The following is a 26,217-nucleotide window of genomic DNA, read 5'->3' on the forward strand; positions in this document are numbered from 1 at the left end:
GGAGAGAAGAGAGAGAAGACAGGAGAGAGAGAGGGAGGGAGAGAAGAGAGAGAAGACAGAGAAGAGAGAGAGAGAGAGGAGGAGAGACTGAGAGCGCACTGTAAACCCCGGCGTTGCCCTCCTACGTGCAGGAGGTGGGCACTCAGAGCGGGCCCTGTGGTCACACCCCAGCTCGAGGGGTCCAGGCCTCTGCAGGCTCTGCTCAGAAGCGCAGCGAAGCAGACCACATGAAGGACAGACACGTGGTGTCGCGACTCCTCGGGTAACCGCAGGGGCTCTGGCCTAACCCCGCCTGCCCCAGGCCAAGAGGGCCAGACTGGAAGGCCCTCTCGAGTGCCACTGCACTTGAGTGCCCGCTCGAGTGCCACCTCGGTGCAGCTCCCGAGAGGCCTGGCCCAAAGGTGTCGTGTCGTGCTCCGCCACGCCCTGAGCGGGGCCCACAGCTGCACGCGACAAGAGCGTGCTATTCTCCTGTCGGCCTCTACACGGTCGGTCACCCCACCTACCACCTCCCCGTCTAGAAGCAGGTGACGCTGGTTTACGGACACCTCTTCAACTACTTCCTTTGTGGCTGCTGAGCAGAGTCGCTCAAGTCGGGCTTCCCTCAGCCCATCCTCCAGCATTCTCCGTCGGCCTGGGGAGGACGCCCTGGGTCTACTGCCGTGTCTGCGTGGCCCATCGTGAACTGGCTTCTCTACTGGGTCCAGCCCAGTTCCCGCCTCCGAGCCACAGCACCGGTACCCCGAGCTAGGCCCCAAATCCACATCACTGCCTCCTGCAGCCCCGCGGAAGCCAGCCCACGCTCCCGCTTACTCCTGACAGAGAGGGGACATCTGACCTCCGGGGCCCAAGGACAGCAGACAGAGGCGAACACGGCTAAGTCACTTTGTTCTGTTTTCTTTAAGAAGCCAATCTAAAGAGTTAACTGGCCAGGCGTGGTGGGCACGCTTGTCATCCCCGCGCTTGGGAGGCGGAGACAGGAGGATCGCGCTGGTTCGAAGTTTCCAAATAAAAATATAAAATAGGTCTGGGAGTATAGCCCGGAGGTAGAAGGGTTTCCAGGAACCCCAGTACCACCAAAAAATAAAATAAAATAAAGAGTTAACCTACTCAGATACAAACCGCAGCTGAAGTAAAATTTCAGCTCTCTTAAAAACAAAAAATTCATAGAAATGCTAAGAAGATGCTGCAGTCAGCAGGGGTTTCTTCTGGCGTGACCGGAGGTGAGTCCTACCTCCAGTCGTTACGTTTAACTTCACTGCAGTTGACTAACTTCCCAGGATGAGCATCACTACCCTTAAAGCGAGAAAATAGAACAAAACCTCCAAAGTTTAGACAATCAACTAATCAGAAGCTAAGTCTAAGAATCATGTCAAACACCGAAACCCAGCAGCATAACCTTCTCGGTGCCTCTTCCTTCCAACTCTAATATTAAAAGTCGCCCACAACACAGCTGCACTTTGATGAGTGTTTCGAGGGAGGATTTACTGATTTTTCACAGTGCAGAGCATTGAATGGCTCCAGTTTGAGAAATTCATCAGAAAGAGGACTTAGTCTCTACATCCCCGAGCTGAAAATGGGCACTGAGGCTAAGCGCATGCGTATCTGTGGAGAATAGTCCGCCTTCCTCCTGCCCGGGAAGTCAGCCTGCGGGCACCCGTCCCGCCGGCCTCGGTGCGCCGCCTCCGCCCTCCAGCAGCAACTGCGGTCCATCAGGGGTCTGCGCTCGGGGTAGCTTCTTTGCCTTCATCCAGCCTGGGCCGTTTGCACTCCGGAGGGCTGCCCCGAGGGTCTCCAGGCATCTCTGAAACATTAACAGCGCGAGGCGGGCTAGTGAAGGAAGACTTCCGAGCGTGCAGACCTGACTTTGACAACAGGGAGACACACGAGCTGACCTGCCGGGCAGGCCCTACACGCCCAAGGACGGGATCTGCACCGCTGGCGCTCCACCAGGGCTGGCTGCGCTCAAAAGAGGGGCAGTGTCTGGTGGGCTCTGGGACTGTCATGGGGCAAAAGGTAGAACATGAGGACGCTGCTAAGCACCTGGGACACACAGCTGCCCAGAACAGAGAATTACCTGGCCTAAAACAGGAAGTTATCAGGCAGAGAAACCCAACCTACACCATTCCTTCTGAACCCACCAGAGCTCACAGGGGTAGCTTTACCAGTGAGGCCCTGTATAAACATCCAGCCTAAAGATGGTTCTAGCCAGGCGTGGTGGCACATGCTGGTAATCCCAGCGCCTGGGAGGCTGAGACAGGAGGATCGCACAGGTTCGAAGCCAGCCTCAGCTACTTAGTGAGGTTCTCGGCAACTTAGTGAGACCCTGTTTCCAATTAAAAGTACAAAATAGGGAGTATAGCCCAGAGGTAGAAAGCCTCTGGGTCTACCCCAGTACCAAAAAAAAAAAAAAAAAAAAAAAGATTCTAGCCAGGTGCGTTGGTGCATACCTGTAATCTCAGCACTTGGGAGGCTGAGACAGGAGGATGGAAGGTTCAAAGCCAGCTTCAGCTACTTAATAAGGCCTTTATCAACTTAGTGAGACCCTGTTTCAAAGTAAATGAAACTGGGTTGGGGGTATAGCTTGAATGGGGATTCAATCCCCATCAGCACATAAATAAATAATAAAAACTGTCAGGCATGGTGGCACATGCATGTAATCCCAGCATTCGGGAGGCAGAGACCAGAGGATGGTGGTTCACGGACAGCCTCAGCTACTTAGCGAGGCCCTTCACAAGTCAGTGAGACCCTTCGTAAATGTTTCAAAAATAAAAAGACTGAAAAATAGAAATGGGGATTTAGCTTAGAGGTAGAATGCCCCTGTGTTACTTCCCCAATACCGCAAAATAAATAGATAAAAATTTAAAAGGTTGAGGGTGTATTGAGAGCAGAGTGTCCCCGGCCTCAATCCCCAGTAAAACAGCAGCAGCAAAGACAGTTCTCGCCTTCCCAGAACTGACCTACAACTGAGTGGTGCTAATGTCTAGGAGAAACGTCCACCAGTGACAGCCGCACTTACCTAGCTGGATCTCTTCTGTGGAAAAGGTGGAGATCACGCTGCTTGGTACAGAATTTGATGAAGTATCTGTCTTTAGGGGTATTAAGTTTATTCTCCTTGATTAAAGAAAAGAAAGGAGTGGATGGCTCATTAGTGTCGCAGGAACTGGTTGGTCTGTCTGTCTGTCTGTCTGTCTATCTTGTGGTACTGGGGATGGAACCCAGGGGTGTTCTACCTCCAAGCTACACCCCCTGCCCGATTTTTTATTCTTTATTTTGAAACAGGGTCTCACTGAGTTGCAGAGGGCCTAAGTAGCTGAGGCTGTCCGCGAACTACGATCCTTCTGTCTCAGCCTCCCAGATGCTGGGATGACAAGCGTGCGCCGCTCCCAGCTCCAGAAATTAGATTTAAAGAGCCAAACACGGGTGTATTCATTTCGAGTCACCCCTCCGTGCCTGTCTGGTATGGAGCTGTATTTCTATTTTCTGTATTTCTATCTTTCTAATAAACTTCTTTAAAAAAAAAAAAAAAAGCCAAACACAACACATGAGAAGTCTTATGAATTTGCCAAACTGCCACATGCACACAGCAGAGAAATGGAGAGGCAGACAGGGCTACGATGGTGCCTCGCCAGCACGCCCTTCCCTGCGTCCCCTCCCGCTCAGTCCACGGGGAAGGGCAGGAGGTCAAGGGACTGGAGGAGGCGCACAGAGTCAAAGGGCAACAGACTCTGGAAGGAAGGAAGGAACCCGAGGGCCAGAGCTGCCTGGTGCCTGAGGGACGTAGAAGCAGCTTCATCTGCAGCAGAGGAGGCAGGCTGCTGAGAACCGGGAGAAATGGCCCCAGCATCACCCGAACGCCTTCCATCAGACCAGGGTGTCCTTCCCAGGAGCAGGCAGCTCAGGAGGATGAGCCTTAGAAACACTGGAACATTACTCAGCTTCAAAAAAGGAGGGAATCTTGGGGCTGGCAGTGTAGCTCAATGGTAGAGCACCTGCCTAGCATTTGTGAGACCCTGGGTTCAATCCCCAATACCTCAAAAATAAAAAAATAGACAATAACAAGGACATTCTGCCATTTGTGACCATGTGGCTGAAACTGAAGAATTCAGTTACAGGAAGACAAGAACCGCTCAGTCTCTCTGTATGTGGGATCTCACAAAGCTGATGGCAGACAAGCTGAGACCAGAACAGGGGTTACCAGAGCCCGGAGGGCGGGGGAGGCTGCCAAGGAGTCCCTGCCGCAGGAGACGGGAGGGACAGGACCCGGCTCGGCTGCACCCCAGCACGACGTGCTTAACACACTGTGGTGTGTGTGCAAGAGCTGCTCTGAGTGTCCCTCGGACAAAGAATAAATGTTTGAGGTGATAAAAATGCTAATACCCTGACTTGATCAATACAACATATACATATATCAAAATGTCACATTGTGCCGAGCGTGGTGGCGCACGCTTGTAATCCCCGCGCTTGGGAGGCGGAGACAGGAGGATCGTGCAGGTTCGGAGCCAGCCTCGCTGGCTTAAGAGACCCTGTTTCCAAATAAAAAAGTATAAAAATAGGTCTGGGAGTGTAGCCCGGAGGTAGAAGGGCTTCCAGGAACCCCAGTACCGCAAACAAACAAAAAGTCACACTGTACCCTATACAAACGTACAGTTACCACGTGCCACTCAAGAATGAGAATGAGCAGGTGGTGGCGCTCGCCTGGAGCCCCCGCTGCTCAGGAAGCTGAGGCCGGAGGCTCCCAAGCTGGAGGTCAGCCTGGGCAGCTCAGGCCCTGTCTCCAAGTCAAAGGGCTGGGGGTGCAGCTCGGTTCTTGCCTACCATGTACACGGGCCTGGGTTCAATCCGCACTACCTCAGAAAAAGGGAGGAGCCTGCCAGAGGAGTTTGGTAAGTGTCCCGAGGCCCGTGGACTGGAGGCTTGGCGCCTGGCCCGCAGTACCACTGAGAGCGGGTGGGATCTGTGGGAGGCGGGAGGACGCTGCTCTTGAAGGGGACCCGGGGCCCAGCCCCTTCCTCTTCCTCCCAGGCCTCCGTGAGGTGAGCAGCCTCCTCTGCCCTGTGAGCCCGCCGCGATACACGGCACCGCCACAGGTCCAAGCAGCAGGGCCAGGTGCCCAGGGACTGATGCTTCCGAAACTGTGGGCCTCGATACGGCTCCGCTCCTCTCAGGTGGACTAGTCTCCGGGGTGACCGACACGGGCCCCCTTTGACTTTCTATGCGCCAGGAAGCGCCTGGTATCACCGTGGGCAAGAGAGCGCAGGCAAAGAGCAGCAGCAGCAGCTCTCCTCCTGCCCAGGATGATGCCAGGCGCTTCCTGATGCATAGAAAATGGCTCATCATCGGGCAGAGGGAGGATGGGTGGAGGGAAAGGGCCGGCACACGCTCATTCAGATGGGCCTCGCAGAGGGACTGGTTCTGCCAGGGCCAGGTGGCAGGGCTCCCAGGAAGCCAGGCCCACGGCCCGAAGGCAGACGTGCTCGGGAACGCAGGTCACTGCGTGTAGGAGAGCAAGCGGCCAGTCCTGGACGACCGCACCGCCCGGGAGCCTGGGTTGCACCCACCCTGCGGAGGCCCACGGCGAGGGTGCGACCTCCCGGCCTCTGCCACGGTACCGGGCCAGTGTGTGGGCTGACCCTGGGACAGGCCGGGGCCCACTCTGCGAGGGCCATTTCCTGCCAACACTGTCAAGTGTTCTCACCGAGGGGTTGTCTTGCTCCAGGCCTGTATGGTGTTCAGAGTGACCCTTCGGGATGGGGGGGCTTTGGCGTTCTGACTGCTGGGCTGCAGGGTCTTCTCCTCTGAAGGCCCTGGTCCAGAGCTTCGGGCACCGGGGGTGACCGAGGCGGTGTCCTTGGTGGCCGCGGGACACGGTGACTGTCTGGCTGGGGAGGGCGTTGTAGAGGGGCTGCTGGGGTCTTGGACTCTGCTCGTGGGCGTTCCTTCCGCCGACCTGGAGCCCGGTGAGGACCCTTGCTGCCCGTGGCTCTTGGTTTTCCTTGCTGGGTCAGGGGTTCTCAGGTTCAAAACCGGCTTCTCCTTCAAAGGTATCCCAAGTTCATCTTTCTCAAAGGTCACAAAGGAGCAATAGCCATCGGTGGAAGAGATGGCCAGGAAGGCTCCGTCACTGGACCTGCGTCCGCAGAGCAGAAGGAAAGGTTAAAGCCTGGACGGCGTGGTGGCGCGCGCTTCTAATCCCAGCATTCGGGAGGCTGAGACAGGAGGTTCAAGGTTCGCAGACAGCCTCAGCTACTTAGTGAGGCCCTATGCAACTCGGTGAGACCCTGTTTCGAACTAAAGAAAAAGAGGGGTGGGGTGGAGCTCAGAGGTAGGATGCCCCTGGGTTCCATCCCCAGTACCACCAAAAAAAACCTCTCCTGCCCCTGTGTCAACTCATGTTCCACTAAGGTCTGGCCGCCAGAGGCTCTGGCCACACTGTTCCCAAGACTGGGCTGGGACCTAGATCACCAGGAAGAGGTGGGAGGCCTGGGAACCTAGGGCTGGGGATGTGGCTCAGAGACAGAATGCCCCTGGGCTCAACCCCTAGCACCTACCCAACACAGACTGGTAAACAGGGCCGGCCCCCCAAATCTCTGGTGATGAGACACCCCCGGCCCGGGCCCACCCAGGTCACACGCTCCGTTTCCTCCTTCCCCTTTCTAATCAGCAGCTACTCACCACGAGATATCGCTCAGCGTGTGGTAATGGATGTTAGACACGTAGCCGAAAGGGAACGGCTGCTGGGTGTCGTACAGCAGCACGGAGTCCTCGGAGGCCACCGCGAACACCACACGGTAGGGCAGGCTCAGCAGCTCCACGGCCGGCTCCTGAGACGTGCTGTCTGCAGAGGAGACAGGCAGAGCACGTGACCACAGTTCCCAGGAGACCACTGATTCCACTGAGCCACTCACAGACCGGGAGACGGCTTAAAGTCACTGACGAAAAGGAAACATGTTAAAGCAGCCAGAGGGGGCTGGGCTGGAATCCCAGCACTTGGGAGGCTGAGACAGGAGGTTCACAGGTGAGAGGCTAACCTCAGCAACTTCAAAATAAAAAGGGCTAGGGGTATAGCTTAAAGGTAGAACGCCCCTAGATCCAATCCTCAGTACAAGGGGGGAAAAAAAAAGCTAGACAGGTTAAGAATTAAAAAACAAAAATCCAATTCATACATAATTTTACTGCATGGAAAAATCAGTAATGACATTCAGCCAATAGAAAACAAAGCCAGTACTTATATTCCTTAGAGTTACAGGAAGTAAGCAAGAAAGTGGGTTCCAGACCAGAAAGAAAGAGAAAAAAAGAAAGAAAACCTGACATATTATCTTGGTAACATGAGTCTTTGTTCCAGCTCTTAAGAGTAACTTCACTGACAATCTCACAGAAGCTGAGAGTAGAAAAGCGTTACCAAGACTCGGGGGGCGGACGGTCAACACGTGACAGCAGAACTCAGGGCTCGATATGACCGCACTAACGACCACGTGCCACTGAACTTCAAAAAGGCTCAGAGAGAGGATTTTCAATGTTTTGACAACAAAGAAATTATAAATGTTTGAGACAAATGTCTCCTGATTTGAACATTATGCATACATGTACCGAAACATCATATGGTACACCTTAAATATGTACTGCCGCGCCTTCTTCCCAGCCTCAAACTGAGCACGGCTCGTTTGAGCAGGAATGCCGCACGGCAGACATTCCCTGGAACGGGCGTGCGGCGGAACGGGCGTGCGGCATCTCCTTTTGGGGAATAGCATCAGGTATGGGTATTTGGGGATTTTTTGAAATTGGCCTTGTTACCAAAAAGATGAATGGCCTCAAATTGTTTAAAATAATTTTTTGAAATTGGCCTTGTTACCAAAAAGATGAATGGCCTCAAATTGTTTAAAATAATTCAAGATTTACTCCCTGAAGCTTTAACATTTATGTATGGGTTGTGCTTAAATTTCCAAATGACCGATCTAATAAGAATTCTATAAAGACTCAGACAATAACAAGCAGAACAAGCCTTAAAGGTAACCGATCCTCCCCAGGCCTTTCCCAAGCAAATATGAACAATACACCTAAAACAGAGCCAAGACAAGTTGTTCCCACCGTCATGAATTCTAAAAAGCCAGCATATGTTATCAGAGGTAGGCTATGGTAGAGTGGCTACTGCCCCCCAGGAACCCTACCCCCTTTTGGTTGTACAATGGGTACGTGGACAGCAGTAGAATAGATGGGTACCAGGCACAGCCTCAGGACATGGGAAAGTATGAAACGTTCCTCTCCTCAGTAGTGCCTATTGATTAAAAAACGATAATGTATAATAGAGAGCATAATGCTTAATATAGGATATTATATTACATAAGTAGTTAATAATAAACTTCTGATCTTTTCCTCGACTGCTTGTAAGAGGAAATGTTCCCTTAAAAAAGAAACTGGCCGTCTGCCACTTTGCCTTGATGTATTAGTTCTTTGTATATTTACTGATGTATTAATTCTGGGAAAAAAAATTGTAAGAGTAGAATGTAGCCAAAAAAGAAAGTACAAAATGCTTGTCAAAACCTAAAGTAGAGAGAGCAAAAACGGAAAATAAAGAGAGCAGCTTCACCCTCCATTGCGTCTGCGTGCTGTTTCTCTGCCAGACTTCGCCGACTCCTCACCCCACCACCGAGGACCCCCGACTCCTGCTAGGGCTGGACCCCGCCCAGCAGTGTATGATTTTTAAGTGTTAGCAAAAAGAAACTGAACTGAATCAAACCCACAAGCTCACCCCCTCCCACAAGACAGAATCCAGACCCCGTCCCACAAGGGACCTGCCCCAGAGAAAGGCGAGCCAACGCTCGGCTCTGACGGTACCTGCTTCTGCCACAGGCCTCAGCTCAAAGTAGACCGGACAGCAGCGAACAGCAAGCGTTGCTTTCCCAGGGCACGGAAGATGAGCGATCGGCCTGAAACATTAGCCAGAGCTTAGGAACGGACACTGTTACTTAGCAAAGCAAGAAGAAGAAGGAGAAGGAGAAGGAGAAGGAGGAGAAGGAGAAGAAGAAGAAGAAGAAGTAGAAAAAGAAGAAGAAGAGGAGGAGAAAAGCATACCTTTTAAGATTCTTCCTGGAAAAAACATAAGTTGTATTTGTTACATTTTCACCTGATTCCACGCATCCAGCTATAAAATGGAAAGGAGAGAAGGGGGGAAACGTCAGTCTTGGGTGAAACTTCCCCAAGCAAAGCTCAAGAGCCCGGTTCTGGTTTGTAAAATACTTCATCCCTGGATGACACGCTTGTGACTGAGGACACAAACATCCCATCGCTGTCTGTGCTCCCTCCCGACTCCGGTCCCAGCCACAAGGGTTCCACAATCCCCGGGGACGGGGCAGGAAGGACGGGAGGTACAGGGGCCTTCAACGAGCCCCATCCTGGTGACGCAGCCTAGCCCAGCTGCCCCGGCCCTGCCTAGGACCCTGACTCTTCACAGGTCTGGGCCTGGGCTGCCATCCCAAGGCTGAAGCTCGGGCCCGGGCGTGGAAGAGGCCCACCCGACAGCCCTTCCTCACGCAAGCCAGGCTGTGCGGAGAGCCGGGGCAGAGCCGGCAGGGAAAGCCGGCCATGTAGAGCCGGCAGGGAAAGCCGGCCACATGGCGGTGCTCTTGGGAACACTGCCACTCTCCTTGACCCGGATCCACACCTACCATTTCACTTGGGACCCTTTCCTAACTCGCAGGGAGAGCAGTCGACCGGATTGGCGGCCTTTCTGTATTACCATTACTTTCCCGCACAGCTAAACCTCTTCCCATCTCACCCACTTTACAACTCTCGAGCAATCCTTTTTCTTTTTTCTTTTTGGTACTAGAGAGTGAATCCAGGGCATTCTACCTCTGAGCTGCATTCCCAGACCTATTTTTATTTTTTTGCAGTACTGGGGATGGAGCCAGGGGGGCATTCTACCTCCAAGCTACACCCCCCTCAGCCCAATTTTTTTGTTCTTTAGTTTGAAACAAGATCTCACTGAGTTGCAAAGGGCCTCACTAAGTAGCTGAGGCTGTCCGCGATCCTGTCTCACTCCCAGACCTTTTTATTTGGAAACAGGATCTCACTAAGTTGTTGTTGTTGAGGCTGGCCTTGAACCCGTAATCCTCCTATTTGGATCTCCTAGGTACTGGGATTACAGGTGTGTGTCACCAGCCTAGCACCAAGTACTCCATTATAACAAATCATTATGTCACTCTACAATCCCTACATGCTCACATGATGACGACAGTCAGTTATGACTCAACCACATACATGCTCATATGGCAAGCTTATGTGTGTGTGTGTGTGTGTGTGTGTGTGTGTGTGTGTGTGTGTTACACTGAAGATTGAACCTAGAGGCATTCTACCTCTATTCTAATTCTTTTTTTTACTTTGAAAAAAAGTAAGTTTCTGAAAGCTTTGCTAAGTTGCTGGGGCTGGCCTGAAACCTGTGATTCTCCTGTCTTGGCCACCCAAGTTCTGGGATGACAGGCATGTACCGCCACACTCAGCTAAACAGTGATTTTTTTTTTAGGTTTTTTTTTTTTTTTTTTTTTTTTTTTTTTTTTTTTTTTTTTTTTTTTTAGCAGTACTGGGGATCGAACCTGAGCATTCTACCTCTAAGATTTAAAAAGGGTCTGGCTAAGTTGCTCAGTTTCACTAAATTGATGAGGCTGGTCTTGTGTCTACAATCCTGCTGTCTCAGTCTCCCGTGAACCACCACGCCTGGCTTTTTTTGGGGGTGGGTACTGAGGGTGGAATCCAGGGGCTTTTCTACCTCTGGGCTATACTCCTAGACCTACTTTATATTTTATTTGGAAATAGGGTCTCACTAAGTTGCTGAGAGCCTCACTCAGTAGCTGAGACTGGCTTCGAACCTGTGTGATCCTCCCGTCTCAGCCTCCCAGGCACGGGGATTACAAGCGTGCGCCACCACGCCCGGCTCTAATATAAATTCTTTATTTATTTATTTATTTTTGCGGGTCTGGGGATGGAACCCAGGGGCATATGACCTCCAAGCTACACCCCCTGCCCTATTTTTTATTCTTTATTTTGAAACCGGGTCTCACAGTTGCAGAGGGCCTCACTAAGTAGCTAAGGCTGTCCGCGAACCACGATCCTCCAGGTCTCAGCCTCCTGAATGCTGGGATTACAAGCGTGCACCACCACGCCCGGCTCTAATATAAATTTTTTAAAAGTTAAACTTATTAAAAAGAAAATGGCAACCAGGAACAGTGACACACACTTATAATCCCAGTACTTGGGAGGCCGAGACAGAAGGATCGCAGAAGGATTATGAAGCTCTCTGCAAATAAGCGAGATCCTGTTTCAAAAATAATAATAATAAAAACTAGGCCTATGGGTATAGCTTGGAAGTAGAATGTGCCTGGGTTCAATTCCAACTCCTAGTACACCAAAAAAAAAAAAAAAAAAAATCCATCACACTAGTCTCATGATTCTCAGGCTTCTCAGAATCACTTAGAAATCTTTTCAAAATTCCAAAGCAGGGCAACCTACCCTAACCAACTAAACCACCATCTCTGGGGAGGGGTAATCCTCAAAGAGTGTCACTGTGTAGACAAGTTGGGGACTGTGATCAGACCTCACTGAGCTGAACAGCAGCACAGACACTCCACTCTGCCATGACACCCCGACCAACAGCCGCCGGACATACCCGGTGTGAGGAGCAGGGCCCCGTCGGGAGTGAAGCTGAGCCTGCGGAAGAAGGACTTCATGCTGTCGTCGTGGAACATCCGGTAGCTCCTCGCCTGCGGCGTGCAATGCACACGTTAGCCAATCCGTACACTCACGGGGAAGGCTCAGCCCTGACTCCTGCCTGGGAAGGGAGCTTGAGTACACTACAGATCAATTAGTCACACAAGACTGCAAGAGGACTCATTCAAAAGACATGGTCACCCGTCTTTGTTCAGAAAGGCTTTATGTGTAGGTGTGCTGGCGTGTGTGTGTGTGTGTGTGGTGTGTGTGTTGACGTGGCTATGCAATTTTTAAAAACCCTGTAAAAACCTATGGCGCACCATCACAGTGGTTGGTCTGGGGAGAAAGAAAACAGCGAGGGTCTTTGCTCTGCAGCATGTGTCCTGGGGATTAAATCCATTTTACCTCTACACCCCCAGCCCATTTTATTTTCTGTTTTGAAACAGGGTCTCCTTAGGTTGCTAAGAGTCTTGCTACATTGCTGAGGCCATCCTCGAACCTGCGATCCTCCTGTCTCAGCCTTCCAAGTACTGGGATTACAAGTGTGTGTCATCGTGCCCAGCTAGACTTTTGTTTTTTACCAGCTTTATTAACAGTTTTGAACTGGGCGTGGTGGCGCACGCTTGTAATCCCAGCGCTTGGGAGGCTGAGACAGGAGGATCGCAGAGGTTCAAAGCCAGCCTCAGCTACTGAGTGAGGCTCTCAGCAACTTAGTGAGGCCCTGTTTCCAAATAAAATATAAAATAGGTCTAGGGGTGTAGCCTGAAGGTAGAGGCCCCTGGATCCCATCCCCAGGACCACCAAAAAAAAGCATTTCTGAGCATCTATGTGGGACAGTCTACCGCCATCTGCTGATGTTTTGTAAACATTTAGCATCCTTGGGTGTATTCGAGTCACCTCCCCCATGCCATCTTGGCATGGGGCTGTATTTCTATCTTTCTGATAAACTTCTTTAAATCTTCAAAAAATAAAAAATAAAAAAACATAACATTTAGCATTCCACTCTCAAGAACATGAGGAAGCGGGCGGTCCAGCCGATACAGCCGTGAGCACCCGCACCAGGAGCTCACAGCCCACCACCCGGCCTCACCCAGAGCCCAGGGCTGGGTCCGCACAAGTCCTCTGTGGCTCCAGTACCTGACTCGCACCCTCACCCAAGTGTCTGCCTCCGTAGTCTTGACTCCTAAGCAAGACCCCTTTGCCCGTTCTCCAGCTCCTTCCCCGTGGCTGGTCCCTGCTGTCCACTAGATGGTGCGCTGCCTGCGGCCAGAGACAATGCTCCACCCACCTGCCTCTGGTTGCCCCGGCGCAGGGGTCTTCCCAGATGGATAGCGTGGACCTTGGCTACACCTGAGAATCAGGGAGAGCCTGCCTACCTCAAGTGAGTGAGGCCCAGGCCTCCCTGGTGATCCCACAGCATAGCTAGGTTGCAAACCCCGGTCACCCACTGTTGGTTCTCCCCTGCCCTACTTCCATACGGACCAGCCCCCCAGCCCCACACCAAGAGCCCTGACTATCCCAGAGGAAGCCTTATTGCAGTCAGTGCTTGACACCCGTGATTTCACAGTAAAGGTGCAGGAGGTGCTCGCGATGGCCCGGGTCTCAACTAAAGTCCCACTGAAAGGCAAGATCAGAACGTTTGATACCTCTCCTTCCGCCCCTATGCCAGACAGCATCTTCGAAACATTGAAAGCCACGCGTTTCTTCTGTGTGCTATACACCCGCAGCACCCTGGAGGAAGAAGTTTCCTCTTATAGCAAATGGATTATGTTTCACACACACACACAAAAATAATCTATTACATTCTATGACCGCCTAAATGACTCTGAGCCTGAAGCATCATTACCGGTGACATTCAGACCCCACTGAGGAGTTACGGCAGAAGCTGTGTTAACAGCCTGCGGGTTCTGCGGTGGGGAAACGTGTCCTTTCGTTTTCATTTGCTTCTCACTGTATGTTTTGACCTCTCAGGTAAGAAACGCTTAGGTCCTATCTTATTTCCCAGTCTTGGACATCTGGGCCAGTGACAATTTGTGTGACTACAGTGAAGTCTGTTTTGTGTTGAACGGTCTCGCTCTCGGGGATTGAGGAGACGAGGGAAACATGAGCAGGGAAATGTGTGGTTACATCTCATTATTCCCACCAACCCAGCTGGGTTACTCCTCATTACCAAAAAACATGGCAGAAAACGAATGGCATTCAGAATACAACGGGAGGGTCTATGGAAAATAAACACTAGCTCTTAACATGTTGCTTTTATTCCAGGGCCACAGTAAAAAATTGTATTTAAATTAAAAGTAGGGTAAATGGGCGTGGTGGCGCACGCTTGTAATCCCCGCGCTTGGGAGGCAGAGACAGGAGGATCGCGCAGGTTCGAAGCCAGCCGCGTGTGCTGGCTTAGGAGACCCTGTTTCCAAATAAAAATATAAAATAGGTCTGGGAGTATAGTCCGGAGGTAGAAAGGCTTCCAGGAACCCCAGTACCACCAAAAAAAAAATTTAAAAAATTAAAAGTAGGTTGATAACTATTTGAAAGACCTGGGTGTGGTGGCGCACGCTTGTAATCCCAGCATTTGGGAGGCTGAGATAGGAGGATCATGGTTCGCGGACAGTGAGATCCTGTTTCAAAATAAAGAATAAAAAAAACAATCAAGCTGCGGGTGTAGCTTGGAGGTAGAATGCCCCTGGGTTCCATCCCCAGGACCGCAAAATAAATAAATAAATAAACAGATAAATAAATAATCTGAAAGGACAACTCTACTGAGGCATTTTGTCCCATTGCCGCAGATGTGGAACAACTAAAAATTTAAATATAGAATGCAATATGTAGTTATATGATGTATAACCTAATTATGTAGTAATCAGGATATAATTAAATTAGTATTACTAATAATATATAAGCTCAAGATTACATAAACTTGAGATTAGGCACTTGTGTTAATTTTACTGAAATAGTCACAGAATTGAAAACTTGGAACTTTAAGGGTTAATTAATACACCTGGGACCCCTGATTTAACTCTTTGTTGCAAGAACACAATTATACCAATAAACACAGCAATAAGATTCCCTTCCAGAAAGGACAAACTTTTTTTTTTTTTTGGTGGTACTAGGGGTGAAACCCAGAGGCTTTCTACCTTCAGGCTACACCCCCAACCTATTATATATTTTATTTGGAAACAGGGTCTAAGTTCCTGAGAACCTCACTAAGTAGCTGAGGCTGGCTTCGACCCTGTGCGATCCTCCTGTCTCAGCCTCCCAAGTGCGGGGATTACAAGCGTGCGCCACCACGCCCGGCTCCAAAAACTCTTTTTTAAATTTTTTAGTGGAACTGAGGATTGAACTCATGGGTGTTCGGCCTCAGAGGTACACCCACTTCATTTTTTTATTTTGAAGCAGTCTCGCGAAGTTACTGTGTGCTGGCCCTGAACCTGTAATGCTCCTGCCTCAGCCTCCCAGTGCTGAGATTATAGACATGTACCACTACTTCCAGCTCAAAACATTTCATTTTTATATCCATTTAAATGGAGTCATTAAAACCACTGTATCAGTAAGCTATCAGCAAAAACTGAAACAAACACGCTCAGGATGTGGCTCAGAGATGGTGCATTCCTTCAGCCCTGTGTCTAATCCCCAGCACAAGTCTTAAAAAAGTGAAATAAAGACTCCAACTCTCCCATTACCTTTTTTTATTTAAGTTAGTCGTAAGAGATTTTTCCTGATGTCTTTGGTAAAATCTAATTAATAGCTCTTCCTATATTTTAAATATTCACTTATTCAATAAAGATTTACTTAAGTACTAATTCTGCATTAGGCACCTGCCCTAGTCTCCTATTTTTTATAGTTTGTAAGAATAAGGGTATTAAAAAAAAAAAGCAAAGCTGGACTATAATTTATCTTGGTTAAGTTGTGGCAGAAATACCTCATGAAGAAGCTGGTACAAGCTTGTAATCCCAGTACTTGGGAGGCTGAGACAGGAAGATCGCAGGTTTGTGGCCAGCCTCAGCTACTTAGTGAGGCCCTCTGCAACTTAGTGAGACTCTGTTTCAAAATAAAGAATAAAAATCTGGGCATGGTGGCACACGCTTGTAATCCTAGCATTTCAGAGGCGGAGACATGAGGACTGAGGTTCACAGAGAGCTCAGTTACTTAGTGAGGCCCTTCGCAACCTAGTGAGACACTGTTTCAAAATAAAAAATAGAACCGGGCGTGGTGGCACACGCTTGTAATCCCAGCATTTGGGAGGCTGGACAGGAGGATCGCAGTTCGAGTACAGCCTCAGCTACTCAGTGAGGCCCTTTGCAACTCAGTGAGACCCTGCTTCAAAATAAAGAATAAAAAGTAGGGCTGAGGGTGTAGCTCAAAGGTAGAATGCTCCGGGTTCCATCCCCAGTACCGTGAAAGAGAGAGAGAGAGAGAGAGAGAGAGAGAGAGAGAGAGAGAGAGAGAGAAAGAAAGGTCAGTCTGGAGTATAGCTCAGAGGTAGAATGCCTCCAGTTTCCACCTCCAGTACTGTAAAAAATAAAACAATAAAGAATAAAAAATTGGGGCTGGGGGGTAGAGCTCAGAGCTAGAATGGCCTGGTTTCAATCCCCAGTACCACACACACAGAAAAAAAAAAAAAAAAAATTAAAAACCTCTGAAAAAATTTCCAAGTAATATAGACGACTTGCCACATGCCAAATATTCACATACCTGTCACAGCTCAGAGTAGCAACATACTGACCCAAAGGATCCCAGGTTACTCCTTGTACGTAACTTTTATGTTCATTAAAAATGGAAATCTTTTGTCCTACAGAAAGAAAACACAGAACAGCATTACCAGAACCTACTTGGGCACAAATTATATCCACTATAACTTGCGCATGATTCGCGTATGCCACCCCACCACACTGCAGTCACTAATGAAGAGGCTGCTCCACACGCTGGCTCAGCTCTGGGGACCCAGAGACGACTCCACACAGCACCCACCCCAGGAAGCCCGCAGCGTAAAGGAGAGATGGCCACCTACAGGTGGGCGGAACACCACCCTGGGCAGAGGAGCAGGTGGGAGCAGCAGGGGCCTGCGCCAGTCCTCCAGGCTCAGCAGGGTTGGGGGTGAGGGATGGGCGAGGAGAGGAAGGATGTTCTACAGCGCGGCATGGTGAGGAGTAAATGAGACCTGGCAGGGCCAGGAACAGCAGGAGGTGCGCTGGAGAGCCACTGCGGGAGGGAGAAGGCACAGGCATCCAGGAGTGCTGAACAGGGAGCTATCTGTGCCTCAGAGATGAAAACGAGGCTTGGAAGATAACAAAAAGGGTCCCCAGTTAGGAGGTGAGGAAGAGCCACTGAGAGGGGCCAGAACTGGAGCTGCGTCAACAAAGATGGCAAAGAGCCGGGCATGGTAGAGCACGCTTGTAATCCCAGCATTGGGAGGCTGAGACTGGAGGATCGTGGTTCAGACTCAGTTCTGTTCACGGCACCTGTCACCAGCTGACATCAGGCCCCCTGTATATTTATCTGAAATCCTACTGCAAAAAAGCCATTTCGGTCCTGTGGCTTCCAGCAGCCATCCTGTCCAGCACACTGGCAACATTCAAGGTCACTGCAACCGGCTTAAAGGTTGAGTGAACTGGCTTCATGGATGCTGAAACTAGCCAGGACAATGGCTGGATTTGGAGTAGACAGGAAGACAGTGACGCCGGTCCTTCATTATCATGTGAGGATGCTGGGCCCTGAGCAGAGAGGATAACAGAGGAGGCAGGAGGGAGGGTGACTTGCCGACTGCATGAGTCTAAAGGAACAGCCTTTTAGAGTAGATGGAGACTGACCCGACGCAGGGCCGAGGGGTGGCCAACTCCACTCCCCAACTCCTGCCAGGCCCTGGGGGTGGAACAATGAGCCCGCATGCAGGCCAGCGTGTGGGAGGAGGCTTGGGAGGGGACACAAAGTGTGAGGAGAGAAGTGCAGCCAGGCATGGTGGTGCACACTTGTAATCCTGGTACTTGGGAGGCTGAGACAGGAGGACGCAGGCTGGCACCCGCTGCAGCTACTGGGGAGACCCTGTTTCAATCTAAGAAGTAAAGTGGGGCTGAGGGTGGAGCTCTGAAATAGAACCTGAGTTCAATCCTCCCCCCCACACACGATAGAATGATTAGGGATCCGTTGCTACTAGCACTGCATTCACGGCTAATTTTTACCCCACTGCGAACTCTCACAGGGGTCCCCTCTCCCAGAGCAGAGAACGAAGCAGCGGAATGTCCTCGGCTTCCCTTGATGTCCTGAAATAGAATCCTGATCCCATGTACCCCATCAACCGGCACGCGAGGCCATGTTAATTATAGATGACGTCACCTTCCCGAGTCCTAGGCCTGGTCAGGCCTGTCCCCTTCTGTCTGCATCTCCAGCTCTTGGGATTAGCCTCTCGTCGGCACCAGTAATTCAGGACACCACTGCTGAGCCTCCTGGTTGGACTAGAGCGCTACAAACTGAGCTGGACCCATGCATCTGGGACAATCTCTCTTGTTGGGTGAACCACCCAACCACCAGCTGCCACTGTGACTGGCTTCTCTGTGCTTTTATTTATATTTTCTTTCTTGTGGTACTAGGGATTGAACCCAGGGGCATTCTACCTCTGAGCTATACCCTCAGCCCTACTTTAAGTTGCTGAGGCTGGCTTTGAACTTGTAATCTTTCTGTCTCAGCCTCTCAAGTACTGAGACTACATGCATGGGCCACCACACCCAGCTTTCTCTTTGCTTTTAAAAAGAAAGCAGGCCAGGCATGGTGGCGCACACTTGTAATCCCAGTATTTGGGAGGCTGAGATAGAACCGCAGGTTTGTTGCCAACCTCAGCAACTTAGTGAGGTCCTGTTTGAAAATAAAAATAAAATTGGGCTGGTGGGTGTAGCTCAGAGGTAGAATGCCCCTAGGGTCAATCCCAGCACCAAAATAAATAAATAAATAAATAAATAAATAAATAAATAAATAAATAAATAAATAAAAAAGCAGACTAAGTGTGGTGGCGCACACCTGTAATCCTGTAATCCCAAAACGTAAGAGGGTAAGACAGGAGGATCACAGGTTTGTGGCCAGCATCAGCTACTTAGTGAGGTCCTCTGCAACTGAGCTGGATTCATGCATCTGGGACAATCTCTCTTGTTGGGTCAACCACCCAACCACCAGCTGCCACTGTGACTAGCTTCTCTGTGCTTTTATTTATTTTTTTCTTTCTTGTGGTACTAGGGGTACCTTCTTTCAAAATAAAGAATAAGCCAGGCATGGTGGTGCACGCTTGTAATCCCCGCGCTTGGGTGGCGGAGACAGGAGGATCGCGCAGGTTCAAAGCCAGCCATGCTGGCTTAAGAGACCCTGTTTCCAAATTAGGTTCAAAGCCAGCCATGCTGGCTTAAGAGACCCTGTTTCCAAATTTAAAAAAGTATAAAAATAGGTCTGGGAGTGTACCCCGGAGATAGAAGGGTTTCCAGGAACCCCAGTACCACCAAAAAAAAAAAAAAAAAAAGAATAAAAAATAGGGCTGAGGGTGTAGCTTGGAGGTATAATGCCCCTGGGTTCCATCCCTAGTACCACAAAAAATTAAATGAATTAATTAATAAAATAGGGTTGGGAGGTGTAACTCAACAAGTAGACTGCCCCTGGGGCTCAGTCCTCAGTGCCACAAAAATAAAATAAAATAAAATAGAAAGAGCCAGCAGTACAGCTCGGTGACAGAATACCTGAGTCTGATCCCCAGTACAGAAATAAATAAATAAGTCAGATTAGATTTTGTTTTGTTTTGTTGGTACTGGGGTTCCTGGAAACCCTTCTACTTCCGGGCTACACTCCCAGACCTATTTTTTTATATTTTTATTTGGAAACAGGGTATCTTAAACCAGCACGGCTGGCTATGAACCTGTGTGATCCTCCTGTCTCCACCTCCCAAGAGCGGGGATTACAAGCGTGCACCACCATGCCCAGCCAGATTAGATTTTTTAAATACACAGACTATCCCTTTCCTCTGGTGATAACAAAAACCTATTTCTTACCTTTGCTGACATCCCATATGATAGCTGTGTTATCCACAGAAGCAGACGCCATTAAATTCCCATCAGTTGCCCAGCAAATATCATATACATCTTCTAAATGACCCCTAGAAACCACAGAAGACAAAGAGGAGGAGTAAAAGTCTTAAAAGGGGAAAGGGAAATTATCAAAAACTTAAGTACAAACTCTGGAACCATGAGCGAGAATGAGATTCTAGAAATTTCCACAAGAACTGTATTAGCCTTCACTATAAACAACTACTTTCAAAGTTATGTTTTTTTTTTTTTTTTTCCTGGTGCTGGGAATTGAACCCAAGGGCATTCTACCTCCGAGCTACACCCCCAGTATGATTTGTTATTCTTTTATTTTGAAACAGGGTCTCACTGAGTTGCAAAGGGCCTCACTAAGTAGCTGAGGCTGGCTGCAAACCTGGATCCTCCTGTCAGCCTCCCAAATGCTGGGATTACAAGCTTGTGCTTGTAAAAAAAAAAAAAAAAAAAAAAAAAAAAAAATCCATTTAAGCCAGGTGTGGTGGCACACACTTGTAATCCCAATACGTGGGAGGCTGAGACAGGAGGATCACAGGTTCGCTGCCAGTTTCAGCAACTCAGTTTAGCTCTCTTCAGTTTAGGGTGACCCTGTTTAAAAATAAAGAATAAAAAATAGGGCTGGAGGTATAGCTTGGAAATAGAACGCTCCTGGGTTCCATTACCAGTTCCAAAAAAAAAAAATTCCATTTTAGTTTTGTTTTCATCTTTTATTGTCTTCTAACAATCTCACGTAAGGAAAAGCTTTAAGTTAAATATAACTTAAAGGTGAGGGGCATCTTCTGCTGGATTCGCTCAGGGAATAAAGGTAAACCACGCCACGCCTCCCCACACGCAGGTTACCTCAGGGTCTTCACAACGGTCCAGTTCTCCTTGTTCAGCTGAGCCTCGTCCTCATCCTGAAAAGCAACCTGCTCCGGCTCTTTGCTGTCATTCACCTTCCACAGCACAATCGCAGCATCTGCGGGTGTTCAGGCAGGAATGAGCCACGCTTCGCGGCGCCCCTTCCTTTCTGGATTCTAAGGGCCCCAAACTGTGTTGTTCAATGGACACTCTGGCCACGATGACTAACTTTTAAGAACCTGGGCAGGAAAACCAGGTTTGCCTTCTGAACTAAAATTCCAAAAAAGCAAACTCAGACCAGAGGTATACAGAGTCGCCTTAAACAGAAGGCTCCTCAGGCCAGCAAAATGCCACTGTAAAATGACCGTTGACAAATCTAAAGGAATAACCTATAAATAGATGAATAGGAAAAGAAGGGAGAAAAAAAAAATAGCAGAGACACCAACGCAGGGGTCTGCAAATTGTTCCTGTGTAACTTCCAGAAAGTCACAAAAAAAACTCGATTCTCAGATTCCTTACTCTAAAAAGGGTATAATAAGCCAGGCATGGTGGTGAATGCCTGGAATCCAAGTACTTGTGAAGCTGAGGCAGGGGACTGCAGGTTCAGGGACAGCCTCAGTAAGTAGTGAGACTCTCATCAACCTAGTGAGACTTTGTTTCCAAATAAAAATAAAATAGGGCTGGGGTGGTGCTCAGAGTTTGAATGCCTGAGTTCAATTCCCAGTACCAAATTAAAAAAAAAAAAAAGACAATAATAGGCTATCTACCTAAGAGGACTCCTGTGAGATGAAACGGGTTAACATGCTACACATAGAGCATTTGCCTGGTTCATGGTAAGCCCCACCTAAGGGTTAACTGTTAATATATCAAAATACATTAATATCAGAATATCAGATACTTTAGCCTGATGCCGGCAATGGTTTATGTCTAATAACTCTTCACATTTCAAATCCACTTGTAACACAGAACCTTCTGACCATGGCTTGGCTTCCTTTTTTTTTTTTTTTTTTTCCAGCACAGGGGATTGAACCCAGGGCATTCAACCTCCAAGCTACACCCCCCAGCCCTATTTTTTTTTTTTTTTTTTTTTTTTGTGGTACTGGGGATTGAACCCAGGAACATTCTACCTCCAAGCTACACCCCCACCCCTGTTTATTTTGCAACAGGGTCTCACTGAGTTGTGGAGGTCCTCACAAAGTAGCTGAGGCTGTACCTAAACCAAGACCGTCCCCTGTTTCAGCCTCTCAGATGCTGGGATTACAAGCATGCGCCACCATGCCGGGCTCCTATTTTTTTATTCTTTATTTTGAAACAGGATCTCACTAAGTTTCATAGACTGCCGTGAACCCGCAATCCTCCCGTCTCAGGCTCCCAAGTGGTCCAACTTTGGCATCCCTTTTAAGGAAGGCCAAGGAAGAATGAATGGATGAGCAAGGTGTATAGGACGTATGCATTCTACTCAAAGGTAATAGGAGCTTGGCTGCACAATTTGGTCTAGGAGCTTGGTAGACACGAGAATGGCCCTGGCAGATGTTTCTGGGCCTTCAAGGAAGGGACTTTGAAAACTCAGCGCTGTCCTGTTCAGCCTCCGAGGAGACCGCCTGTGGCCTCCCCTAGCAGCTTCCATGCTCCACCTTTCCCTGTAAATGTCTACAGTTGCCACACAGAGCATCATGGCGCCAAACTCAACCAGGTCTCTTCCTTCTTTCCAAACAAAAACAGATTTTTTCTGTTTAATTTTATACTTTTTTTTTGGCAAAATTGGGGGGTTAGAACTCAAGGGCATTCTACCACTCAACTATACTCCTAGCCCTATTTTATTTTTATTTTTTAATTTGAAACAGGGTCTCACTAAATTGCTGAGAGCCTCACTAAGTAGCTGAGGCTGGCCACAGACCTGTGATCCTCCTGTATCAGCCTCCCAAGTGCTGGGATGACAAGCCTGCACCACCAGGCCTGGTTAATTTTATAAATTTTCTAAACTATGGCAACATGTACTAAAACAGTTTATGTTTCAGTACATCTTTATCTCCTTTAAGTACAGGCAAAAAATAAGAATCCACCTATTCCCCACCAAAGGAACAGAAATTACAAGGCCATTCATTTATTAAAGACATACCTGAAAATAAATAAATTTTTTTGTGTGTGTGTGGTACCGGGGATGGAATCCAGGGGCATTCTACCTCCGAGCTACACCCCCAGCCATATTTTGTATTCTTTATTTTGAAATGGTCTCACTGAGTTGCAAAGGGCCTCACTAAGTAGCTGAGGCTGTCTTCGAACCGCGATCCTCCTGTCTCAGCCTCCCAAATACTGGGGTGACAAGTGTGCGCCACCACGCCCAGCTTTCAAATTAATTAATTTTAATGAGACACACAACTGACTCTTGTCATCACAAATATTAAACTAACAACCAAACAAGAACAGGACTGTTGTCTAGGGACTCAGACAGCAGGCAAGTACCTTTCCTGCCTCACTTTAAAACAGCTGAGAGGAGCAAGTGGAAAAGGGGCTGTTTTCAAACAGGTTGAGTTTAGTCTTCTCAACCTTCATGGCCTCTCCTGCTGCATTCCCCAAAATGTTATGTTACTAAACAACTAAATGACAGATTGAGAGTCAGTGGTATCTAAAATAAAAGATAACCAGTTAAGCTGGGTATGGTGACGCACACTTGTAATCCTAGCATTTAGAAGGCTGAGACAGGAGAATGGTGGTTTGCAGCCAGCCTCAGCGACTTAGTGAGGCTGTTGCAAGTCAGTGAGACCCTGTTTCAAAATAAAGACTAACGCCGGGCGTGGTGGCACATGCTTGTCATCCCAGCATTCGGGAGGCTGAGACCGGAGGATGGCGGTTTGCCGACAGCCTCAGCTTAGCGAGGCCCTCCGCAACTTAGTGAAACCCTGTTTCAAAACAAAGAACAGGTTTGGGGGTGTAGCTCGGAGGTCAAATGCCCCTGGGTTCCATTCCCAGACCCATCAAAAATAAATAAATAAAAAGACTAAAAAATAAGGCGAGCCGGGCGTGGTGGCACACGCTTGTAATCCCTGCACTTGGGAGGCAGAGACAGGAGGATCGCGCAGGTTCGAAGCCAGCTGCGCTGGTTTAAGAGGCCCTGTTTCCAAAGAAAAATTTTAAATAGGTCTGGGATTGTAGCCCTGAGATGGAAGGGCTTCCAGGAACACCAGTACCACCAAAAAAATAAAAAGATAAAGCCAGAGATGTAGCTCAGAGGTAGAATGGTCCCGGGTTCCATCCACACTACCGCAAAAATAAATAAATAAATAAATACATAGGGTTGGGGGTGTATGTAGTTCAGAGGTAGAGTGCCTCTAGGTTCCATCCCGTACCAAAAAAAAAAAAAAAAAGGATAACCAGCTCAAATCTCACAAACTGACATGAGACACATAGGTATCTCGTTTCAAAAACAAACAAAAAATAAAACAAACTGCAAGACAATGACTCACCATCTCCTCCAGATGCTAAAATTTCCCCAGTTGGAGAAAAACGCACGACATTGACAGCTTTGGTGTGACGAACAAGATTGGACAAAAATTCCACAATGGCTTTTCCATCTGGTCCTTTTTCTACCTTCCAGATCTGTCGATACCAAAACATTCACTTGAGAAACAGGGCAAGCAACTGCTGGCTTGAGCACACTAAAACTCCACCCTTCTTCTTAGCCAGAAAATTTAAATTTCCTTTTGAAAATCTCTCCTATATAAAACAGAATCCCACAGTCTCAGGTCTGCAGTCTTCCCTCCCACTTCTTTCTAGAGAAAACTGTCACTCCCATGGAAACCCAGCTCAGTGTCCTAAAACAGTGGCATCCAGAAACGACACAGGGGCTATTAGATAAGAAAGCTCCTCTCCCAGACCATGGTGGGATTCCTCTATGCTATTTGGGAGGCTAAGGCAGGAGGATCACAAGTTCGAGACCAGCCTGGGCAACTTAACAAGACCTTTCCTCCAAAGAAAAAACTGAAAAGGGCCGGAGTCTAGCTCCGTGATGGAGTCCTCCCCTAGCAAGCAGGAGGCGCAGGCTTCCATCCCCAGTGAACAAAGAAGGTAAGCTACTCTCTACTCTTCTGCTTTCACTCTCTGCTTCAGGCCCAAAGAATGCTAATTCTGAGCTAGATGGCAAAGCAGTCTCGGTTTGTTGACATTAGTTTTAAGTAAAAGCAGGAATGCTCCGGCCCCCAGGAGGCTCCCCGGTCACCCTGACAGCGGTGTCCACTCCCGCGGAGGCCAGCCTGTGCATCCTGCCGGCCGGGGCGTGCTGGAAGTCCAGGCTGTACACCGGCTCCTTGTTGTGCCAGGCTATCTCACACGTGATGACTTTCATCCTCCCGACGGAAGGGGTCAGAAGTCCGCGGAGCCGTGTTCTTCTTCCACACACAGGGAAGCTGCGCGACACTGGTGGTGAGTACAGGGCAGTTTCATGGCAGCCAGGGTTAACTGGACGCTTGCTTCCAGGAGCCCGGGGCTGCTGGGGACAGGACGGCACCGCGAGCTGCACCGCGAACGCCTCCGCGAGCAGCAGCGTCCAAAGTTTACGGCGCTCCCGCTGCGTCGGGAAGGCAGAGACCCCGGCAGGGGCCCTAGGGGAGGGGGTCAGGGAAGAGGCCCCCGGGGGGGCCGGGAGCCGGGCCTGCGAGCCGGGGAAGACCCCAGCCCGGGAGCCGCACCGGAGCCGCGGGGCCCGGCCGCCGCCCGCCCTCGCACGCAGCCCCCGGCCCGGCCCGAGACCGCGGGGCCCGGGGAGCCCGGAGCCCTACCTGAGCCGGGGCGCGCCGCTCCACCGCGCAGCCTCTCCCGCCGCCGCGCGCGCCGCTTCCCGCGCTCCGAGGGCGCCACGCCCCCGGGGGCGGGACCGGAAAGTGCCACGCCTCCTAGGGGCGTGATCGGAACTGCCACGCCTCCGTGGGCGGGGACCGGAAAGCGCCACGCCTCCGTGGGCGGGACCGGAAACTACCACGCCTCCTGTGGGCGGGCCCAGTCGGCGCGTCTTCGCCGTGTGGGCGCGGCCTTGATTTCGCCACGCCTCCTATAGGCGGGGCTCCAGTGCATCTCCAGCTGGGAGGTTTTGGGTTTTTTGGGGTAGATATCCCACAAGTTCAAAAGGAATGACAGAATGCAAACATCACCACCTACAGCCCCTAATAAAATAACGCACCTAGGCAATGGCTGCCGGTCATTAGGTAATAGGGAACTTCATGAAAGAATGACAATACTCATTAATCGGCTTTACTTTCACCAGCTACATACCATGCTTGCCGCTTGGGTTGCGCAGTACCACCTAAGCAGCCTTTTCTTTCTTTCTTTCTTTTTCTTTCTTTCTTTCTTTCTTTCTTTCTTTCTTTCTTTCTTTCTCTTTCTAATGCATGCCGCTTGGGTTGCACAGTACCACCTAAGCAGCCTTTTCTCTTTCTTTCTTTCTTTCTTTCTTTCTCTTTCTTTCTAATGCATGCCGCTTGGGTTGCACAGTACCACCTAAGCTGCAATCCTTTTTTTTTTTTTTTTTTTTTTGGTGGCACTGTGGATGGAACCCAGAGCCCTTCTACCTCCGGGCTACACTCCCAGACCTATTATAAATTTTATTTGGAAACAG

The 26,217-nt window shown here is 49.5% G+C and overlaps 1 protein-coding gene across 2 annotated transcripts; it reads right to left on the minus strand.

Moving 5' to 3' along the window:
* Window positions 1–1,712: 1,712 nt before the first annotated feature.
* Window positions 1,713–24,951, minus strand: CHAF1B (chromatin assembly factor 1 subunit B; the record flags this gene model as incomplete). Of its 2 annotated transcripts, none has more annotated exons than XM_080695785.1 (13): window positions 1,713–1,804; window positions 3,020–3,114; window positions 5,699–6,130; window positions 6,676–6,824; window positions 8,837–8,927; window positions 9,073–9,142; window positions 11,660–11,753; window positions 13,347–13,431; window positions 16,393–16,489; window positions 19,722–19,825; window positions 20,610–20,727; window positions 24,074–24,206; window positions 24,826–24,951. In XM_080695785.1, the coding sequence occupies 13 exons, from the start codon at window positions 24,949–24,951 to the stop codon at window positions 1,713–1,715; spliced, it is 1,686 nt and encodes a 561-aa protein (XP_080551911.1). The 2 variants fall into 2 exon arrangements, with proteins under 2 accessions (XP_080551911.1, XP_080551910.1); XM_080695784.1 differs by having other exon boundaries at window positions 6,676–6,838; window positions 8,836–8,927.
* Window positions 24,952–26,217: the final 1,266 nt, after the last annotated feature.

The sequence above is a fragment of the Muscardinus avellanarius genome, assembly GCF_963383645.1.
Source record: "Muscardinus avellanarius genome assembly, chromosome: 5".
Taxonomy (NCBI): Eukaryota; Metazoa; Chordata; class Mammalia; order Rodentia; family Gliridae; genus Muscardinus; species Muscardinus avellanarius.